The 22,576-nt window shown below is 37.9% G+C and overlaps 1 protein-coding gene across 1 annotated transcript in view; it reads right to left on the bottom strand.

The window, feature by feature from the left end:
- The window catches only part of PPP1R3A (protein phosphatase 1 regulatory subunit 3A), a 26,858-nt gene extending 15,490 nt beyond the window's left edge, over positions 1-11,368 (bottom strand). Inside the window, exon 1 of the mRNA XM_026867874.1 lies at positions 10,575-11,368. Within this exon, the coding sequence (XP_026723675.1) occupies positions 10,575-11,368 (794 nt within the window). The remainder of the gene's footprint in view (positions 1-10,574) is intronic.
- Between the last annotated feature and the right edge of the window lie 11,208 nt (positions 11,369-22,576).

Below are 22,576 nucleotides of genomic sequence, written 5' to 3' on the forward strand. Positions count from 1 at the left end.
TGTATAAGAGCAGTGAAGTGGCTTTGAAAGAAAGTTGCAAGGAAACTAAGTACTCAGCTGTACCACCTTTCAGGGAAATGCTCTAAGTCGTTCTCAGGCTTTTACATACTGTTAAGAGAAGCTGATCTTAATGCTAGGTAGGGACATCACAGCTGTGTTGGAAACTGATGACACCGGGCTTAAGTTCTGGGAGGTGTTGGGGAGCAGAGCTTGGGAAGTGGCTGGACTGTGGGCCCAGGCAGCTGGCTCTGTCCTTAGGCTGAAATAACTGCCTCCTACAAAAACTTGCAATAGAGTCCTGGGAACGAGACCTTAGGGCTAGCAGAAACCAACAGCTGCACAAATCACAGACAGACCAAGAATGTAAAGAGCTCTCTGTGCTGACAACAAAAGCAGAGGGCGACTGAAGCTCAGCAAGCACTGTTCCTCAGTTCTAGGCTCCTAACACACACACACACACCTGAATTTCTACTTGTCAGGTGGCTTTATCTGAAAATATGGCCAATTCCTACCTAAGAGTATTTCTGCTTCAAATAATCCCTCATGTGAAGATGTTATGTGTGCCTAAAAAACGATGTTGTTATTACATGTCATGTGTGGCAGTATGCCTTCTGTTTATATGCTTCATTTTTTCAGGAGGTATTTAAAAATTAAAAGCGCGATAGAAAAATAATTTCATTTAAATCATGCAGAAAACAATAATTTAAATTACATCGTTAGATTCCAGACTGATTGAGACCACACAGGAAAAGTTTCAGAAATTAAAACAAAAACTGCAAAGAAAATCAACAGCCATAAATTTATAGCTGTGTGAACATTAAGTAGAAGTTACCGAATAATATTTTAAAATACTACGTCATTACAAGTGATCCTGTTAGAATGAAGGTGTAGGTAAAATCAGAGCCCTTATTACAAATCTAGGCAAGATTGATTTTCTTATATGACCTTCAACTACCAGCAGTGCTCAAGAAGGCTCAATCTGGTTCTTAGTAAATAGGTGTCACCAAGCAAACAGGACTGACACTAATTAGCTCCCTTGTTGATAGTCAGGACACAGAGGATAGAGGCAGGGAGGCGGAGTGACCTGCTCGTCATTAGAGTGGTAGGTGAGGATATTTGCACGCCGGCATGGCAATGGAGGCTTGCACTGCAGCTGCCATTTTGAAAGTATGCTGTGAATAGAAGACTGCAGTATCAGAAAAATCAGTCTGACAACCTTCACATGCATTCTGCATGAAAACAGAGGCACAGAGAACCTCAAATGTCTGAAATCTGAGAAAGAGAATGTTATTCTGTGGCGTTTCCCCACCTTGAGGAAAAAACCCTTAGTTTTGGCCTTCTCACCTAAGAAAAGAGGCCGACACCAGAAGAGGAGAAAAGGTGGGCCTGCAAAAGGACAATAAAGGACTGTCAGTAGCTTCTAATCAAGGAGAAATTGGAAAGGAAGTTTGGAAAAGTGAAGTGCAAAAGATGCTCAGAATAAGCAGTATATAGTATGATGATTAATAGTATCGAGGGGGACAACTGATCAAGAGAGCAGCTGTAAGGGAATTTAACTGTTTTTTCTGAAAAGATAATTCCCAGTAGGGTTCAGGCAATGTTTGTAATAAACCTATTTTTATTAAGATTATTGGATTGGTGCTATCCAGGGGATTATATTTTCCAATTACTAATATTTTCATTTTTCAGTCTTAGTTTATGATTGAAGCAGGGACATAGGTGGCACAGAACAAAATGCATTGGCCTGGTTTGGGATGAGAATAATCATAGCCTCAAAGCAAACAGAGTCCCAAGAAATTAGTCTTTATTTTCTAGCTCATTAAAAAAGACCTTGAGTTTTAAAGGGAAAACATTCGTACATTTTTTTTTTTTTAAATATACATGTATATCTGTCCATATGAAGATTTTAGTGGCATACAGTCTGAACCAGGAGCCTAACGCCAATTTGGTGCTAGTCTCAAACCTTTAATATAGCCTTGTGTATCCCCAAATATCATGACTACAGGTATGAAGACTGCAGAAAAACCCATCCATAGTAAGTCAGTTATACCTCAAATTAAGTTACAGTCACTATGTACTGGAAGTTTGCAACTTTTTTTAGATTGTTTTATAGCTCTGTCAGGATTGCTGTACGTTATTGCAATATCCACATAACAATGTTGAAAATAAATCTGTTCAGAAGTCTTGTTACACCACTGTTACATACACAGATTGGTCAGAAAATTGCATAAATTCTTCAACAGAATGGGCTAACTACTTCAGAAACAGAGAACTTCTTGAGGAAATATTCCCCTGAACAGGATTAGAACATTTATGGACAGCTCCTTTGTGAATTAGTAATACAAACCTTACTATTGGGGTGCTTATCTTCAGAGCCAAGCTGTTGAAAAAGAGGAAAAGGTAAGTCAGGGCTAGTCTTGGCCTAAAGTCAGAGGATATGCTTCTTAGGTTGCTATTTAGTCTGGAAGGGGCATGATCAAGTATCAAAATGGTGTTGTAGAAAGGAGTTGGGGGTAGAGTCCCTCTGTTCTTCTCTTGCTTCTTTCTCCCACTGTTTAAAAGATGGAAGGAGAGAAAAGCAAGTATCATCAACAGGTCTTGCACTCTCTCAAGTTCTGTCTATTTTGGATACATCTAAGAGGAAAAAGACCTTAGCCTATGTGGCACCTGGTTTTTCCCTGGATCTCACATGGCAAAAATAGAGAAGGAGCAGTCCCCTACTGGCATGTCAGAAGAGAGTAATTTCCTAGAGGCTGACTGCAGTATGCTGAGGCACGTATGCAAGAAGGTGACAGATGCCTTAGAGAGACTGTAGATAGATAGATGACAGTCAGGTGAGACTAAGATACAGATACCACCCCTGGGAAGGAGAACAGAATGGGTGACCACAAAAAGCCTTAGCCAGTCGTTCCTGAGAGAGGACAACTATAATCTAAATCTTGGAAAGCAATTGTAAATTCAGTAAGTATCTCAAGAGGATAAGATTCCCAGGTGTTATCATGACAAAAAGAGACTTTATAACCTTTTCTTTTTTCACATGTTGTTTTACTGCTACACAGCAAGAAGGCAGCTGTGTGATAGGTATCAATATTTCTATCCAGAAGACCTGGAATATAATCTAGGAGACACTGGTGCAGATTTACTAGGCTAGCTGGGGAGAGAGAAAGACTGACAAAGTCCCCAACCCTCTATCACAACATGAAGTGATCCAGGCTTGATCATCTTATGCTTATCATCCATCAGCCATAAACTTCATTGCAGGGACAATAATTATGCATCAAACCAAAATGAAAATACAAATCCACTTGGTGCACCTAAGTGCAAAGAACAACCTGCCTATTTCACATTCAGTTGTGTAGCTCAGTGCTCTTCAATGCTCTTTAGGACTATTAGTAACCAACACTAATAAATCTTTGGGTTTAGTGTCAGTTTATCAGCTGGTTCCACAGATCAGCGGGAGAGTAGAGAGACAGTCAGTAAACCAGCCCCCCACTATGTTTTGGCATATCAACTAATATTTTCTTGTGTGTCACTGAAGGACTAGGGATCAAATAACCACTTCTAACTTGCTTCCACTTGTTTAAAAGGTCTTATCTCTTCCTTTGCCCTAAGGCAGGGACTCCATTTAACTTGCAAAGTATTTGTTTGGACCATTTTTTCTACCTTTCTTAACTGAGAAGATAATCCACATTTTATCTTACAAATACAATGGTTGATAGGTTCTCTGGACTTACACTGTAGCTGAATCAATTGGTTCAATTTCAGAGCTGCTGTGCTGTGGCTGGATCATGGCTTAAAGTTCATAATCAGAATAAACAGCTCAAATGACACTGGTAGTGAATGCATTGATTAAATATGACTCCAGTGCTCTCAGTTAGTGTTTCACTGACTTTAAACATCTTTTCAAGACTAACACTTAACCAAGTCAAGGTGAATGTAATGGAACAAATTTTTTTTCCAACTGAACATTTATGAACTGCAATACCTGAAGAGTAGACTGGAGACAGAGTATTGAAATTATCATTACCAGCCTGGTTCAATTTGCAAAACAGATATCTCCCTAAACAAAAGAGTCACTGAATAATGAAATAAGGGAGTTAATTTAGCAATGTATTTCTATTTGTCTGAAGGTCCTTAATCAGTGATCTGAAAGAGCGTAGAAATAAGCTCTGGTCCTGTAAATATTAGCATTCAAAGATAGTTTTACACATGCAGGGTTCTATAAAGTTCAGTGAGACTCCTGATGTTCATTAAATTACTTATGGCGCAGGATCAAGCCAGTTGCTGTATTAAAGAGCTCTAAGAGTCAGTTGCAGTAGTGTTACAATATTGGCATATTTAAATAAGCTGATGAAATTGTAGCAACTGCAAAAAAATCTTACAAGTGTAAAGCCAAGCAATGCATGCATAATTACAAGTACTTATATAGTTGAGAAATGATAGATTACAAAGCATCAGGTTTATATGGTTTTATGCAAACAAGTGAAAAAGTTTTATAGCAATCGGTATTTTCCGTACATTAGAGCACCATTTTCTGTTCTGTAACATTGGTAAGAGCAGTTTCTAAGGCAGATTATGGAAGTAAATGAGAAACCACTGATAAGATCCAGAGTAAATACTACACTAAGACTGCTGGTAAAGCAATGTGCTATTTGAGTTTGTTGTTACTTAAAAGTTTAGAAGTTTCTTTTAATATTTCCAGTGCAACAAAATGGATGGCACATGAGCAGCATAGTTCGCAGTCACCAAAAGCAAAAATGAGACAATTTTCAGTCTTCAAGTATTCTCCAACTAGGACACCACAAGTATGGCTAGCAGGTGTCTGTTCTGCGCATGCCATTCTCATCCATAACATCAACATAACTGTTTCTTTGGCATTTCTGTGATAGCATTCAAAGCCTTATGCCATTATCTTAGATATCTATCTTTACAGTTTTTAATATATTCCATAATTCAAAGAGTAAGTATGTCTGGATATTGAAATACTACGATTAGACAGAAAAAAGACCACTGAGCATAGTTCCTGGCTAAGTAGGATTGTTTCCTGTAGAACATTTTTCAAGTGGTTTACCTTAGCTTATTTTAAATTACTTTGGAGAGCAAGGTTGCAGCAATTTCCTTAAAAGAAAACTGTAGAGTCATTATTAAGAAGCATTCCTAATACTTGGCCTCAGTTCCACAGCTTGCTTTTAACCCACTTTTCTGAATAATATATTTTAGATCACCTTAAATAATTATCCCATGTCCCCAATAATCACGGTCTTCAAATACCTGGAGAAGTCTTATTTTGGTGCCAGTGCTACCTACTTCTACAACTGGCAAAGACTGGCACTGACCAGGAGGCAAGAGAAGGGCTGGGAATACTAGGTCAGACTGAACAGGAGAGGAGTGCTGCTTTTAGCTGGCTCCCTGTGAATGGATAACTTCTCTAGCAGCTGCTCTCCTGGTAAAAACAGTGACCGCAGTCACTTCCTAATAATAGTAATAAACTTTAGTCAAATCCCATATCTGTATGCTGATCAAGGTGTAACTTGTGACTTGAGATGCCAGAAACAACCTTGAGATTAAATAGCAGTACAAAAAGAAGTGTGTTTTAACATCTTCTCTGCTCTCCTTTTCCCTTTCCGATTATGATGTGCAATAATCAAAAGAACAAGGATTAAAAGGGAACATAATTTAAATGCCATATTTTAAATAGACCAGCTGGGAATAATACAGTTGTTCCTCACAGCAAAGCACATGCAAAGCTATTTCCAAATATCTTCCTCAAAAGCTTTGATTTTTTTTTAGTCACATCATGGGTTTGTGGGAAAGGCCAAGAGGAGCTGATGTAGAACTGCATTTCTAGGGGCAACCTAGGCACTAGTCTGCCATCTGCCCAGGGAAGACTGGCTGAGCACAGTGCAGTCCTGACAGGCTGGACCTTCAGTAATATACTTCCTTTGCCTTCCATCAGAAAGGGGATGAGACAGCAGCTGAAGATGGGAGAGTACTCATGAACAGAAATTTTCTCACTGGCAATTGTTTTAAGACCATTCAGTACTTCTGCTGATGAAATTGGCACTGGCAGCCCACAGGCCCAGGATTTTTTATGTCTTCCTTCTCATGGAGTGTTGTAAATAGGGCAGCTCTTGTATGAGACATTGTCCTATTTTGTGTTCTTTTTAAAGTGGCATCACGGAGGAAAGCGAATTGATGCACTACCATTCAAAGAGAAATACAATCTGGCAATTATGAAAAAAAGCACAGGAGCAACAGCAAGCAGCTCAGTGATACACTTGTGGGCTCAGATTGCTAAGAGGGAGGATAGCTCTAACAGTTATGATAAAAAGACTATAGCCTTCCCCTTCCTTGTCAGAGGACAGGAGTCCAAATACACGTTTTACTCTTTTGTAAAATTCTCATGCTTACCAGCTATTTTCCTTGTGCTCTTGCTCCTGCTGCTCTCTTGACAGATGACAAACCAGGACCAAGCACAGGAATGGGGCGCAGGCTCACCAGTGAAGGGGGAAATGGTCTGCAGGTCGATATCACTGCACTGTGCAGCATGATCTACAGAAGTCTGCCTCATGCAACATATAACTAATCCCTGTCTGATCAGACCAATGCAAGAGCCTGGAATCTACAACAAAATTATGTATATGGTCCAAACCTAAGGATGAGGAGAAATTTGTGTTTTTCACTATCCATGTGACTCACTATCCATGTTCCAAAAGCATGAGAGTCAAATAAAAAAAGAGTGGAACTGATACAATTAATTTACCTTTTTCTGAGTGTTTAGATGGATGTATATCTATGATAGAAATCAGGGCTGTTTACTGACAGAAGCTCTCTCTTTTCCAGTGAAAACTTTAAAATTTTAGGAGTAATTTCTTTCCCAGAGTATGTTTACAAGTATGCATGAGTTAAATGCACACTTTCAGATAGACTAAAACATAAATTAAGTCAAATGTTATATTTTCAAACTATATTTTGTGCCTATGAATCCTTTCAAGACACAAATATTGTTAAAAATTATATTGGAAAGAAATTTAATGTAGAAAAATACTTAGAAGCAAATATTATATGAAACTTTATGAGAAGAGTATTTATTCATGCCTGAACATAGAAGCAAAAGCAAATGAAACATGGAATGAATAGGCAGGATTTTAAATCATGTGGTTCTGAATATCCAAGGCTAGACACTTTTCATCATGAATTATTCCATGCAGTTTTGCTTTTCACTATCATTTTTTTAAGGTGCAAATTTTGAGGGTTAAATCAATTTTTATTTTATTTCTCAATAACAGTGTCAGAAGCCACCCCATTGCCCTCATTCACACAACTTTGTCCTGGCTCATATTCTTAAGAGTAACGTGATACAGTCATACTGCGTTTCCTCAGTAACTTCCTCTGAAAGCGCATATTATTCCTTTCACTTAACTAATGCAACTAATCCTCACTAATGACATTTAATGAGCCACACAAGTATGCCCTAGAGTGGATCAGACTCTCTGCTTAAAAAACATAATTCTTTAACAGTATTATTTTTTAACTGAAGAGGTAAATTGCGTGTTTTAAGAGAACGTATAAATATCTCAGAGAGAAGATGAAAAAAAAAAAAATTTGAACAGGTTTCTAAACTTGAAATAGGGGCCTAAATAAGTGTCATGAAAAATATCCTTCTATTCAGATTGCTATAAAGAAATCTTTCATTTAAGATGTTCAGCTCATGGGCATGAATAGCAATATTCCTTACCTGCGTATTTATTGCATGAACCATATGTAAAAACCATTATTACTTCTATTTATATCTGTTTGCATTGCTACAGCTCCTAAGACAAGCTAGTTACAGTCCAAGACCCCAACTTTGCTAGATGTTCTATAAAAATCCAGCACAGCATATATAAATGCTGCAGAGTTTATCATCTGAGCATAAAATGAGATGAGAGAGAGATGGGATGGTGGAGGAGAGATGGGAAACAGGCAGCACTGTTCAACATGATATGAAGGAGTCATAGCACATCAGCAGCCTTACTTTGCCAATTTTGGGGGGTTTGTTTTTCTTGTCCATTTTTCTAGGCATCAAAGCAAAGGAGTTTTAATGAAGGTCTGAAGGAGAATAATGAGGTACTTTTGCAGATGTCTTCAGGGTGTTCCTCCTCACTCAAAGGGGCAACATGTACAAAGACACTTTGAAAAACAAGTGAGCAATGGAGGTTGGCATCTTAGTTCTTTTGAAATGAAAGGCCCTAATACTGACCTCATTTACACTGGTGAAAGCTGTAACTGCTGTGAAGTCAATGAAGTCCCTGTGGCATAAAATTGGTCCTGGATTACAATCTGCCAGAACTGTCTTTCAGAAGCCTTGGCGACCACTGAAACCATATTCCAAAAATACTTTCAGCTCATTTTTGCATTTACTGTAAGGTCTCTACATCCTTCTGTCACTAAAGGGGATCTCAAAAGGGTACATTAATTAACAAAATGTGTAACAGATCTTAATGTAAACAAGAATCTGACCACTCTGGTTTTAATAACGCAAATATACATGTGTGTATGTGTATATATAAACATATATGCACATATATGTATATACACATATATATGCATACACACACACATCTATACATATATACATTCCTCTGCATCCATATGTGGAGAGAGACATCTTTACACTCTGACCAGAGAGAAGGTAATTTTATGTCAAGGAGTAGATGTTAGCTCCTTTCCCATTTTTTAAAATACCTCTCTGTCTGACTCATATATAATACCTTTAGCATATACATTTAAAAGAGGAACCTGCAGAGGAAATGCTTCTACAACTTATGCTAGCACTAGGCATATCACAGGAGACTTCAGGGAATTAAACTCTTAGAAGTCATTCAAACTTAGATGCGCGATTCTATCTAAATTTTCAGGTCAGTCCTGAAAGCACCTGGAAGCCCAGGGCTCACTAAATTAAGACTCAGATCTCCGTGTCCATCATCTGCTCCATGTGAGCTACCTGAACTCAGGCTGAAGTCACACTGCGTGCATATGCCTGTGGTATTTGATATCTTGGCTCTTCTGCAGGGAATCTCAGGCTATCTGATTTACCCAGAATGGGTCATGTGACACTTCCTGAAGGACAGAAACAACGTACAGAACCAGGAACAAACATCAGGATCTGACCACACAGCAAGTAAAGGCATTGTTCCCTCTGCTCTGATGTACAGGGATGTTCCCCCACAGAAGCATCATTGTGGTGGCCCCAGAGCTGGCCCAAAGGATACTTACCAGGAGAGCTTTGAATTGGGCCTTGGCTTAATCCCGGGGCTGCTCTTACGCCATGGTGTCGATGCAGGCACTAAGCCGTACTGCACAGCTCTCCTCACAGGGCTGAGATGTAAGTAGGGCTGGTAGAGGGTGGGTCTCAGCACATGGAGTCTGTGTTTTGGGAAGGGAGGTTCTGCACAGGGGAAGCCCTGACTGTCTCCCTTCTCCTTAAACTCTCACCACTCCTACAGTTTTGTTCTCCCCTCCCCTCCAGTTCAGTCCAGTGGAAGAGCACCAGGGAAATCAAACAGCACTGCCTTACTTGGGAAGACTATAGGAACTAAAAACTTAAGGTGAATTCAGTTCTGGGATCTAAGTATTGCAAAAGATGCTGCAGGTAAAATATAAATTCGATTCTGGAGAACTCCAACTGTTTTATAACAAATTTGGTGAACAAACAGATGAGAATTATATTTTCACAGGCAACATTGTTTTTGCTCACAGAAAGAAGTTAAAAACAGAGTAGGAAGTCAAAAGTTACTATTCCTAAGTGTCTTCTTTTACATGGGGTTAAGTTATAAGTCAACCACTGCCTCCTTATCACATAGTACTTGCCTAAATGTGCGTAATATATATGAGATAAATTCTATAATTTTTTCTTTAACATATTACCAATTCTGCCTTATAAGTCATTATTCATTTCACCATTTGTGAAACAGAAACATTAACCAGTGGCAGGAAAAAGGAATTATTACCCTAATATACAACTTGCAGAATAGCCCAACCACTTGCAGAAAACTGTACTGGCTATTCTAATTGCAGTAGGATCCTTCTCTGAGTTATCAGCTTCCTGAACCACCAGTGTCATTTTGGTTTTAATAATTGTATGCAGAGAATGAACCATTAAATAAATCATGTGAAAACCCAAGATTTGTTTTGATTTTAATTTTTATCAATTTATGAATGAAGTGGATGCAAACGGTTTTAACTCTACAGCTATCTCAGTCTGCAGCAAAGCTCTCACTGATGTCAGCTCAATTTATATCCTACAGAGATCAAAATTGGTACACAGCCCATAATTTACAGACCCTCACACTACTTTTCAAATGAGTGGCATGTATGCCACATATTAAAACTATGATCATGACCAATCTGTCTGCAGAAAACTACTGGTTGATACGTGCAAGAGCTTTACTGAAAACAAATCTTGGTCTAATTTATCATTAAAAAAAAATCATAGAAGAAAGCAGCATGGGCAATCTTAGCTCCAGCAAGCACACTTAGTTAGAATTAGCCAGCTATATTGCAAATTACAGAAAGTGAAGGTGCAACCTCACCTGTTTTGTGTTGTCTTTAAGCAGCCTTTAAGATGTCTATCAGTAACCTCTTTGTGTGGTTTATTATCCACCTTGGGCACAGTTTCTTTTTTGTGACAAATCAGTGTGTAATTTTTGTCCTCGTTGTTTGCCCAGAAGGTACCAACCGATGTCTCGTAGCGTATACAGAACTCCACCTTAGCTCCATCTCGTTGATAAGGAGGCACCAAAGATAACTTAAAGCAGAATTGATCAGTTTCACTGCCACAAGAATTAGGCATGAATTCTGCAAGGATATCGTAATAACTGAGCCAGTTATTCAGTGTCATTCGAACATACACCATTTTTTCAAAGGATACATTGAGGACTCGTATAATGCCATTCATACAGGTAATCCCAGGCAGGAACATAATTGACTCCAACAGTACTTTCTGCTCTCGCACTTTTTGCAAAAGTTCTTCTTGTGAAGCAGGTAATGTAAACATTTCAGAAAAGAAATATTCCTCCTGAGGGAAAACTTCATCTTCTATGTCATAATTTTGTCCTGTATTTGGAACTTCCCAGGTATCAAACTCTTTAACAGACACAAGATCAAACCCAAATGCATCAGCAAATGAAACTTTTCTTGAAATGGTGGTGGGGGTATCTGCCTCCTCTTCCTCTGAAGAAGCAGAATTCCGCCTTCGGGGAAGTGGAGAGAAACGAAGCTTAATGTCAGGTTTAACATCTTCGTCCTCTGAAGAGAAATCATTTACAGTGGGGACTTCTAATAAATTAGCCCTGCTAACACGACTAGGTCCTTCAAAAGACTCCATTGGGCTCTCTGATATAAACTGAAAGAGAACTATACACTAGTAGCAGCTGATATTTGAGACACTGTGATTTAAAACAAGGATTAATGTTACCGTTGACATTGCAAAAGGGAGTCAGGCCTATTAATAGATGCTATGGTGTGTGAGCTATGTTGGTCTGTTCTCCATCTGGCAGTATTAGGTGTTATAATTTCAACAATACATTTCAAATATTGCATTCCCTATTTTTATGTGGCTCTATGTGCTAAGAAGAAAAATAGTATTTAAAAACTAACTTTTTTTCATTGTTAAACTGCACAAATGAAGCTGTTATAGATTATCAATTTATGTTGCACAACAAATTCATTACATTGCAGAAATGAGGAGCTACTCGTCTCTGTTTAGGATGTGCACTTCATCAGGTAAATAGTTTCTATATAGTAAAATATTCTTGCATATATTTTCAAGGCCATTTTTTTACAATGTTTTCAAATATAAAAGTGCAAGGTCACATTCTGCCCTGGCTTTATACCATGCTAACTCAGAGGGACAGATCCTAGGACTATGCCAGCTTTTTCTAGGTAAGGATTAACTATCACAACTTAAATGAACCAGGAATGCTATAAAACATTGGAGTACACTGAAGATGAACTTGTAATGCACCACTGTAAATATGACTGAATTCACCACTAATTAGATTATGAAATCTACTAGTGATAGATTGCATTTAGCATCATCCAGTCAAATGGAGAGAAAATCAACTTGCAGAATTAACTTGCACAGCCAACCCTGAAACACAAAGCCTGCTCCACACAGCTATAAACAGGAGGAAGAAGCATACTATGTCGTTTAAAGGGTTTTCAACCTTTTTGCAGGACATTTTCCAATTCTATGAAATGAAATGGTGGCTTCTCAATCAACTTCATCAGTTAGCATTTGGCTTTTACTTTCATGGCATTCCATGCATGGAAAGATGCAGTATTTATGGGACAAAGATTATGAACTCAGAATGTCAACTTTTTCCTTCATATTAGTTAACCTCTCCTATTACTCCGGTGTCTGTCTCAAAGGGTAAACCTACACTATAATCTGATAGTGCAGTACATGCTCAGAAATATAACAGGACTTGCTCAGAATTAGCCACATGAGAGACTGACAGCATTAGCGGCACCATCACAGATCTCATCACAGACTAGAAACCTAATTACTCATTCACATTTTCAAGTGGCCCAGGTCTTGCAGGCCACTTTGATTCGTTCTCCCTCTTGATACCGTGTCACTGGAAACTTTAAAGCTGACTTGGGTATGTCTATTTCCAGACAAGGTAACCCACATCTTACCATGAATCCCATTTTCTGATGAAGTGTCCTCCCACACCATGAGAGCATCTCCAGGTCTTTCCAATGCTTATCCTTCTTAACCTCTCAACAGCCATCCTACCTGCTATTGTAAAAACAGTCACACTTCCCTAGCACCATCATACTTTGAAAAAGTGGCATACAAGGAGAGATTTACAAAATAGCTTTCTACCATAAACTACATAACCCCTACCACAGCTCATAACTTCTGAGGTATTACTGATTTTGAACCAGTACTGTACAATGCTGTATTTTTCAACAAAGGCCAACAGGAAAACCATTCAAGATTTCTTGTTTAAAGATAGATGTTAGTGCTATACAGCCATGTATTCATAAGTGTCTAAGAAAGCAGTGAGATCTCCAGAGTTCCCCCCACAGAAGAGTCCAGAATGTCTCTCATGCAGTGGGATCCCAGAAGCACCACTTCTGCCTGCTCCCACTTACTGCTCTGCACGTAGCTGTAGAGCTGATTTGCTGCATGCACGTTTGGCTTTTGTATCATGTGAATTAGGTAGAGTTTGGGAAATGAGTCTTCTTGCTCTAATGGCATCTCAATTTCTTCTGTCAACATAATCAAAGGAAATATTACTGTAGTAATTATGCAAAAAAGATTAACTTGTTTATGACACTGTTATCCTAATGGTTTCACTTAATTCTGTGAAAAGCCATTTCCCCTTTTTTATTCTGTATGTTTCTTTACAAAAAGTTGCATAGACAAATGCAAAAGGGAAGCTAACTTCCCAGGTGGACTCTCTGGTGGGTCATGGAGGTAGGAGGTGCAGGAAGGAGGGCTGAACACCATATGTGCTCAAGGAAAGAAAGGGTGTTTCTCAGACCGAAGCATGCTTTGAGAATAGGTTCATTTCTAGTTGAAAATGGAAGGAGAAAAGCATAAAAAGAAAAAAGATGGAAACTAGTATTGCTACTATACTGTATGAAAATAGATTAAAGTTCAGGTAAATAAGGTTTTGATCTGTTGATTATTTTTTGTTGCAATTTTTGTTTTCTTAATGATTGCTGAAACTTAACAAAACTTGCTTTGTCTTGGCCCAGTCTGGCATCAGTTCAGTCAGTGCTTTATCTTGGCTCAGTCCAGCACCAGTCCAGTCAAGGAGACCCTTTCCATGTGCTTCAGCAGGTACTAGGTTAGATATTCTTCCTAAGCCACTAAGCAAATCACTACGTGCCATGACAAGGGCTGCAGGATGTTCTGAAAACCAAGATGTATTAAAATATTTATTTTTTAAAACAAGTAATAGCAATGACTTTGACTCAGATTATTCTATCCACCTGTAACTTTCTTGCCATTCATTGAGTTAAAATCCTTTACTTCTGTCCTGGATGTAAAGAAACATGGGAGTTGAGAACCGAAGGGTTATTTAGCAATTTAGCCTAAGAACTACTACTGAGTGACTAAGTCTTCAGCCTTGTACCATTATCTAGAGAGAAGCAGCATGTACTTACTCAAGTCATTAAAATAAGAAACAGAAAAATGTCTGTCCTGGTTTCAGCTGGCATAGAGTTTATTTTCTTCCTAGTAGCTGGTATAGTGCTATGTTTTGGATTTAGTATGAGAATAGCGTTGATAACACTGATGTTTTTAGTTGTTGTTAAGTACTGTTTATACTAAGTCAAGGATTTTTCAGCTTCTCATGCCCTGCCAGCAAGAAGGCTGGAGAGGCACAAGAAGTTGGCAGGGGACATAGCCAGGACAGCTGACCCAAACTGGACAAAGGAATATTCCATATCATATGATATTATATCCAGTATATAAACTGGAGGGAGCTGGCCAAGAGGGGCAGATTGCTGCTCAGGGACTGGCTGAGCACCTGTCAGCAGGTGGTGAGGAATTTCACTGTGCATCACTTGTCTTTCCTGGGCTTTATTTCACTCTCTTAATTTTCATCATCATATTTATTTATTTATTTAAATTATTAAACTGTTCTTATCTTAGCCCACAAGTTCTACCTGTTCTCAGTTCTCCTCCCCATCCAACTGGGCAGTGGGGGAAGGGGGAGTGAGCAAGCAGCTGCATGGTGCTTAGTTGCTGGCTGGGGTTAAACCACAACAATGTTGTATAAGAAATAAAAGATGGAAAAGAATCTGCCTTCATACAAGAAAGAAATGACCAGTGGTTATAAGGGTGGAGACTAACAAGCATAGCGGAGAACAGAGAAAGGCCACACTCCTGGGGAAAGCAATTTCCTATCCATAAGCTTAATTTTCTTCAGCACAGAGGAGTAGAGCTTTATATCTATTCACCTGATTTAGGACTTGCCTGGACGGTTTGTACTGGGTTAAACTTTTCATGACAGTGCAAGTATTTTATCAAAAATATATGTAGAGTTACACCACGGCAAGCATAATTATAAGAATTGCAACAGCACTGTAAAGACATTTTAATGGAAGACAATATCGTTTGTTATCTGCATCTTGCAAAACAGTGGCCAAAAATACCTAAATGGGACAATGGGGTAGCTATTTCCTTTCTGTGGAGTGTGACAGTAACAGGTAATTTTAGAACATTTTAATGGGGGGACAACTCTAATCACTTTTTCCCTAAAGCCTCATCTTCCTCGCTGTTTTTGAACACACCAAATTCAAATGTTGAATCAAGACATATGGTTTCAAGTGTTCTTAAACACTGCTTAAGTGACAGTGGAAACAACAGGTAGAATTGAGGAAGACTGTAGAAAATAAGACAGCTCTATATGAGATAGATCCTCTACTGAACAGCATAGTAAGCATTACAGGGAAGGACACCACAGAATTAGAAGGCTTGGGACTTAATTAAACACACAGCAGAACAACAAAAGCAATAGCCAAATTGACCTTTAATTAAAAAAAACTTGCACCTGTCTATGTTTTTGGCATATCTATTATTGACACTAGCCAGCTGATCTTTCTTGGCCTTAACTGGAAGGAGAAAGAACGTAATCTGGTTCCACTTGGCTTCCTAACAGTTTATTCTCTAGTGCCCTAGAAAACTGCACTTCTTCAGCTGAGAGTATGAGATACTATTAAATAAATCTATTAGGATAAGGCATAAAAACATTTTCTTCTTGCAGAGAACACTATTCTAGCTGACTGTTGAATGGTCAAAAGTGCTGAACAAGAGGTAGAAGAAAGATTTTAAAGGTTATATCCTTTAGAAAAATACACTGCTGGCATATTGCAAGAAGTATTTTGAAACAGCAATTCATTCTCAAAGTATGTAGAGCTAAGGAAGAAAGCACAGAATTTCACTTAAGAAAGATATTAACTCTAAATTCTATGTGACTGAAGTTAAATATCAGTACTGAAGACTGAGTGAGGACAAAAGCTGCCCTCAATTGTTTCTTGCTTTTAGTTAGAGATTGTATGCATGGTCAGAATTTTTTTACAAAACTTTGTCCTATGACCACAACTGGTCTACTCTGTGACCCAGAGTAGAAACCAGCTCACTCTTTAAAATCTGTGTTGTTTTACAGTGCCAAGTGGAAAAATTGCAGTCTGTAAATATTAAAAATGTAAACATTAGTATTATTTAAGGGGAAAGGCTGCATTATAAAATTACAGCTAAGTCACTGACAAAGCTCTTTAACCTAAATTGATGACAGAGCGCCAAACACTGACAGAGGAAAAGATGATCTTTGCACAGTGAAAATTCAGAGCAGATTATATTACTATAACAGAATTTCCAAATACTATGGTTTCCCCATTCATTTTTCTAAGAACATTTCATTTTTTGACAAATCAAAATAAAAACAGTTTAACTAGTCTGGCTGATAAAGCCAGCCCTTTCTTTGTTGTGGTTTTCTGTGGGAAATCTCAGATTTCAAGTCATCCAAAGTTTTAGCAGGACCGTAGAAAATGCAGTAACAAAAATGCTGCTTTAATAAAGTGTGTATGAATATTTGAAGAAGAATCTGTTTCCCCAGGTTGGAAAAGGTTTGTATAGTAAGAGCAGGCAGTATGCTTTCCCTAACTCTGATTCTTTTCAAATAAAACTGGACATTGAGCCAGTGAAGGTGGATCTCCCTTTCAAGAAATTTCAGGCAGTGACAAGAAGATTCCCACAAAAAATAAGGATAAACCAGGGAATTTCCCTTATATTATTTTAGAAGGAACCTTGATTTGGGGAAAGAGAGAAGTTTTCACCCTTTCAACTTTAAAGATCAGACTCAGAGGGAAACAAAAGATAATTCCAGAAATAATGTGGAGAAAGGAGAAACAAGCAAGTATGGGATGAATATTGTCTCTGAGGGCATATCTGAAAATAAAAACCCACCTTTATCTCAGATATCACGGCTTTCAGCCTTCCAAATGTAGTTTGTCTGCTTACCTTTTTATCTTTCATTCTCTGAAGAATCTTCCTTTTCTTACTGAAAAGATTGTTCATCTGTTCAAGAATGGAGCCCTTTCCTACATATTTTTAATTCTTGCTTAGAATTTGAGTTCAAGATTTGTGCTTTCAACTTTTGGGCCTTTACTACATTTAAATTTCTGAACTCTTCAGCCTGGCTCCCTTTAATAACCTGTTTCTGAAAATCTGTCCTTAAAACTGAAAACCTTAATAAGGTGGGTTTGTTTATTCTTGATTTAATTTGTGTATTTGTAGGCACTCAAAAGTCTAGTCTCTGTGCCTAGTCCTTCTTTAAAATCCTCTCCATTTACAAATTCATTAAAAAATAGCAGAACATGTGGCAGATCCTGTGTTTCGTTGTTGGAGACATGGGGGAAGGAATATATAGTTCTTGTCACAGTGGTATTTGTTCTCCAGTCTGCAACTGCAGTGTTCCATAAAAACACAAATCTCAGTAGAAATAACCTAATAATCTATAGCAAATCTGGTATTTTGAATTTAAATCAAACTTTTGATGTTATTATTGTAGGAACCCCTTTAGGCATGACCTGCTTACAGTTGCAGCAGCAGAAATCGGATGATTTGTAATAAATAGTCTTAACTGCCAGATCACATAATTCAGAGCTAATTTCAAAAATTTCTGATATAAAAAAAAAAAAAAAAAAAAAAAAAAAGGAGGAGAACAACTGTGTAAATTAGTCATCAGAAAGTTATGAAAAGCCACCAGTACCAGAAAGATGATGGCAACTTTGGGATGTGCCATGCAGAGAACTTCTGGTAGGGATAGAGCAGGTCAAATGCTTTCAAAAGAAGTAATTCTTGAGACTTCAGACCAAGGAAAAACAATTAGTAGCTCACCATGTCATCACTAGAATTTTGAACAGTGAAGGCTGTTACAATATTAGGCACATCCCATTCACAATGGTTAGTGGAAAAGTCATCTATTAAATCTTGCAAGCAAGTAGGTGGTAATTCTGATCTGACACAGAAATGTTGGATAACTACCAACCTATCCATGTGAACCATAGCATTATGAGTCTTGTTTCTTGATCTAAAAACATTCTGGCTACCAACTGAAATGTAGGCTGGTGGATTTGAAATTCAGAGAAAAGGCTTGCAAGTGCCCAGCCATGATGATCACCTGGAATGTGATCTTCAAGTTCAGAGGAAAAGGGATCAATTTAATGGGTGCCCTAGTCATACTCTCTCTCTCTCTTTACCAGAATTAGCATCTGAAGGAAACAATCATGGGTTATTTTCAGAATCCATCAGAACCTGAAAAACATCAACTTCAGCCTTGTAAGATTGAATACTCAGTGCTGTTATTGATGTCTTGAAACATGGATCTCATTTGTGAATACGTATTTTGAACATCAAAAGTTACCCAAAAGACAAAAAAGCTTATTTCAAAGCTTTTCCTAGTTTGTTTCATTTGCTTTAGAACATATTTAATCATTTAATTACTCTCCTTGACTAACCACATGAGATGAGTATCTTGTCCTTGACAGTGTCAGACCTCAGGAGGCTGAGGGCAATACCAAAGTTCAAGCCACAGTTCATGCTTTGAGGGTCCCAAGAGCACAGCACTCACTTGGTCTGAGTGGTACTTGCTCCCTCAAGTGGTTTCCTGGGTCAGCAGGACTGGTCACATGCATAGTCAGCATGAAAACTAGTTGCACAGTTGGGATCAGAGAGTTACAAATAAAAATGGGGAGCAATTTGTGAGGTTTTTGTGCTTTAATTCGATTTCACCAAGAATAGATACCCCGCAGCTGCAAAATTTGATATCAAGTTTCATTTCACACAATACTTTCTTTTAGCACATAAAACAAATGTTTATTGTACTAAATACCACATGTTTGACTAAGTGTAGGGCACAGGAGCCAACACATTGGTTTCAGTTTGTTCTGTGTATCACTGGAGAGTCTAATCCTTTCACAACCCTATCTTGCCACCATCAATTTTTCATTAATCATTATGTTTCAATGGGGAACACTGAAGGGTGTTTTCGTAGACTGTAATGAAGTGAGAGGCAAACGTCATGGTCTGTTTATCTTCATACTTAACATAGTATAATTATTTTGGGGTTTTTTATTTCACTGAGCTAGGACTTGCACCTTGACTTTTGTAAACATAGGCAGTTCAGTTTTCATTGTTAAGGATGTTGACTTAACAGAGTATAAAATAGGAATCTAGGTACGTGAAAGCAGCACATTTAAAGTCCAACTTTAATTCCTCCTGCTGGTTATATTCAGCAAACCAATTATTCAACTGACTACTTGCAGTAAAATATCAGGGCACTTAAAACAAATGCCAGACTTCTTGCAGCTGTAATGAGTGAAGACTTTTCCAAAAACAATGAAGGAAGTCCAGACATCCATACAGTAGGAGAAGAAAGAAATCTGCTTTACAGGATTCCACCCCAAATTCCCAGCTGTCAGATACACATCAGAAAGGGTTCTTCTATGAGGGTGGATGAAACAAGATTTCTGGAAAAACCACCCCTATCTTACATAGCCTTAATTGCAAAGGCAATTCTTTCTTCCCCTACAAATAAACTGAATTTAGCTGCTATCTACAAATATATTGAAGATAATTTTCCTTTCTACAGGAATAAAGGTCGAGGCTGGAGGAACAGTGTAAGGCACAACCTTTCACTAAATGATTGTTTCATCAAGGTGGGAAGATGTGAGGATGGCAAAGGAAACTACTGGAGTATCCACCCATCAAACTTAGATGACTTTGTTCACGGGGACTTCAGACAACATCGAAGGTCACGAAAGCAAGGGCGTCAAAAGGAGCTAGAGCACTGCCTAGCTATGAATTATTTCATGCCATGGGGACACTACCCTTCCTACACAGCACCAAACTGGCTTTACCAAACACATTATTTTGATCCTCTGTGGAAAAAGATGTATGCTGACAGACTGCAGTTTGTGCATGAATACCAAAAATGGAATGTAAACAGTGATTTAACCATGGGGAAGTTTTCACCTCCACTACAGATTGATAAACCACGGAACATTTCTGTGGAATGGTTTCATGGATCTCCTGCTACTTCAGTTATGCAGCAGAATATTTTCTTAAATATTCAACAGGCATTCCCCAACATCATTTTCTTCTCTTCTCAGAAGCAGCAGCAAAGTGAAGCATTCAGACACATCTGTAAGTACTAGAAAGTACCTGAAATGCAGAAACTTCGCAGGCAGCTGTATTTGGGACTCTGTCAAGATTAATATATATTGCACAGTTTGGAACATCTGTATATGTTTAAAGACAGCAAAAGAGCTTATTACCTAAGCATATAAGTTTTGGAATTATAACAATGAATATTGTTTTTAATAATTCTACTAGTCAACAGCCGTGCATAGATTACTTAGTATAAGAGTAAATCCATTAGCACTGACTGCCCAATAAATATTTTTAATTGTCCTCTATTAATATTACTGTATACTACCACTCTATTAGATTCAAATTAATGCACATATATGTGTATTTATAACTATATATTCAAATATGTACACCCATCTATTTACTTTTATATTATATAGAGTAGGAAGCACTAATACATTTTTCCTTTGTCAATTGCGAATGTCTTTGCAATAATACTTGTCACCTCTCACATTGTTGGAAATACTGAGTTATTATTCTACTCATTTAATTTTATACATTGGTTAGGACTCACTTGGCACTATTAATTCTGATGCATTGTATTGATCTAAAAATCACTGTACTTTTATGTATCTTTAGCACTTAAGTGGTTATTTGCTTCTCTTTGAATAAATGTTCAAATGAATAAATATTCCAAGTGATGTAGAATTGCAATATAGTCTTTAATATGTGTTTGAGCTAAAATCTGTTTCTTAAATGCACAGCCACATATTAATTAACCTACTTAAATGACTAGCTAATGACAGTATAACTAATTATGAGTTTACCCATTAGTTGGGTACAATCCATTTAAGAAATTTTCATTTTTCTGATGTCACCTATGCAAAATTGCTTAAGCTTACATCTGTACTTTTAGTTTACAGTCATATGTATGTACATGGTTGCTTACATAGCTGTAGAGTGTATAATATATAAAGTACTCACTTAAATATACTTGTTAAATGTATGCATCTATCCTGCAACCTCATTGTAACAGGAACTTTTAATCAGGAAAGCATAGCAAGCATTATGGTGAAAACACCCAGCTTTTGCTAAGTTATAAACTTTCAGAAAAACTTGCATTGAAATATTTGCTCACCAAAATTGTAGATTTGAGTAGTAAAGCCCTAAAATCTCTTCTGTGCCTTAGCCACAAAGAGCCCTAGCATGTGGACAAAACTTGAGACTTGGACAAGGATGGGGGAAGGTGGGGTTCAGGGGCTGGCCAGATGGAAAGACAGGGTTGAGGAAATGACAGAAATAACTGGTATTGGGACAAGGAACCCAGATGTGCTGAACAAGAAGCTATGAGAAGCCTGAGGAATACAAACTGCAAATGCCAGGCAATTATAATCAGATGAGAATGAAAGCTAGAAATAAAAAGGGTCAGGGCAGATTTGAAGAGTAGCAGGTGAGAAAAGTCTTTGTCTGCTATAGTTTATGTACTAGAACGCCTGTGACAGAATTTAATAGTTTCTTAGCTGTTGAGAAATTACTTAAAAATTACACAAGACATCAAGTTACTCCTGTTTGTTCTCACTGGCTCCATCAGCTTACTTGGCAAAAGCTTGTGAAGTGCACCTGAGGATGTTCCTAGAAGGGCACAATGCCATTTGAATTCATCTTCCCTGCTAAATAAGAGTTGTAGTAGGGGAGTAAGTGTATAACATGGCACTTTGCTTGAGCTAACGTGTCCTATTGCTTAACAGGATATCCTTTAAGCCTGGAGTAATTATTTAGTTTGCTCTGGAAAAAGAATTGCATTTTACCAGATTAGTGAGTGGCATGTACCAAACCATACGCGTGCTTCCAGATCTTTGTCCCAGTTTCCTGTGGGAATGTGATGAGGAACTCACATACAGGGGGAGACATTCTTCTGTTCAGATTTTATTTGAAGGCCACTTTGAAATAGTTCTCATACCACTAGTGATACACATACAACAGCCTGAAAACTCTCAGGTTAGATATCTGCAGTCTGATTACATAGCTGTCACTATGCTTTCTTATTTTTTTTTTCCAATGTGTTTTAACTTTTTGTTTGTTTGTATAGTGCCTGCATGCCACAGTGGAGGAGGATTCTTTTCATGTAACTATTTATTTTTTCCTCATCATTCAGTACCTATCTGTAGGTGTGGGTAGGTGTAAGATGTGTATGCACACATCTTACTGTTCATAGAGTTCAAACACTGCTCTGAAGCCAAAATTACCCAATCACTCTTTTTTTATTATTATTATCTTTGTAAACCATAATACAATTTACTTTCAAAATATCCTGAGAGTTGAGGAACATCTTGAAACATAGTCTTAAAAAGACTGAGGTCAAATGTACACACTCACTTTGGACATCACATTTATGAAATCACTGTGTACCATTTTATG

The sequence above is a fragment of the Athene cunicularia genome (genome assembly GCF_003259725.1).
Source record: "Athene cunicularia isolate RWA chromosome 1 unlocalized genomic scaffold, athCun1 chr1_part2, whole genome shotgun sequence".
NCBI lineage: Eukaryota > Metazoa > Chordata > Aves > Strigiformes > Strigidae > Athene > Athene cunicularia.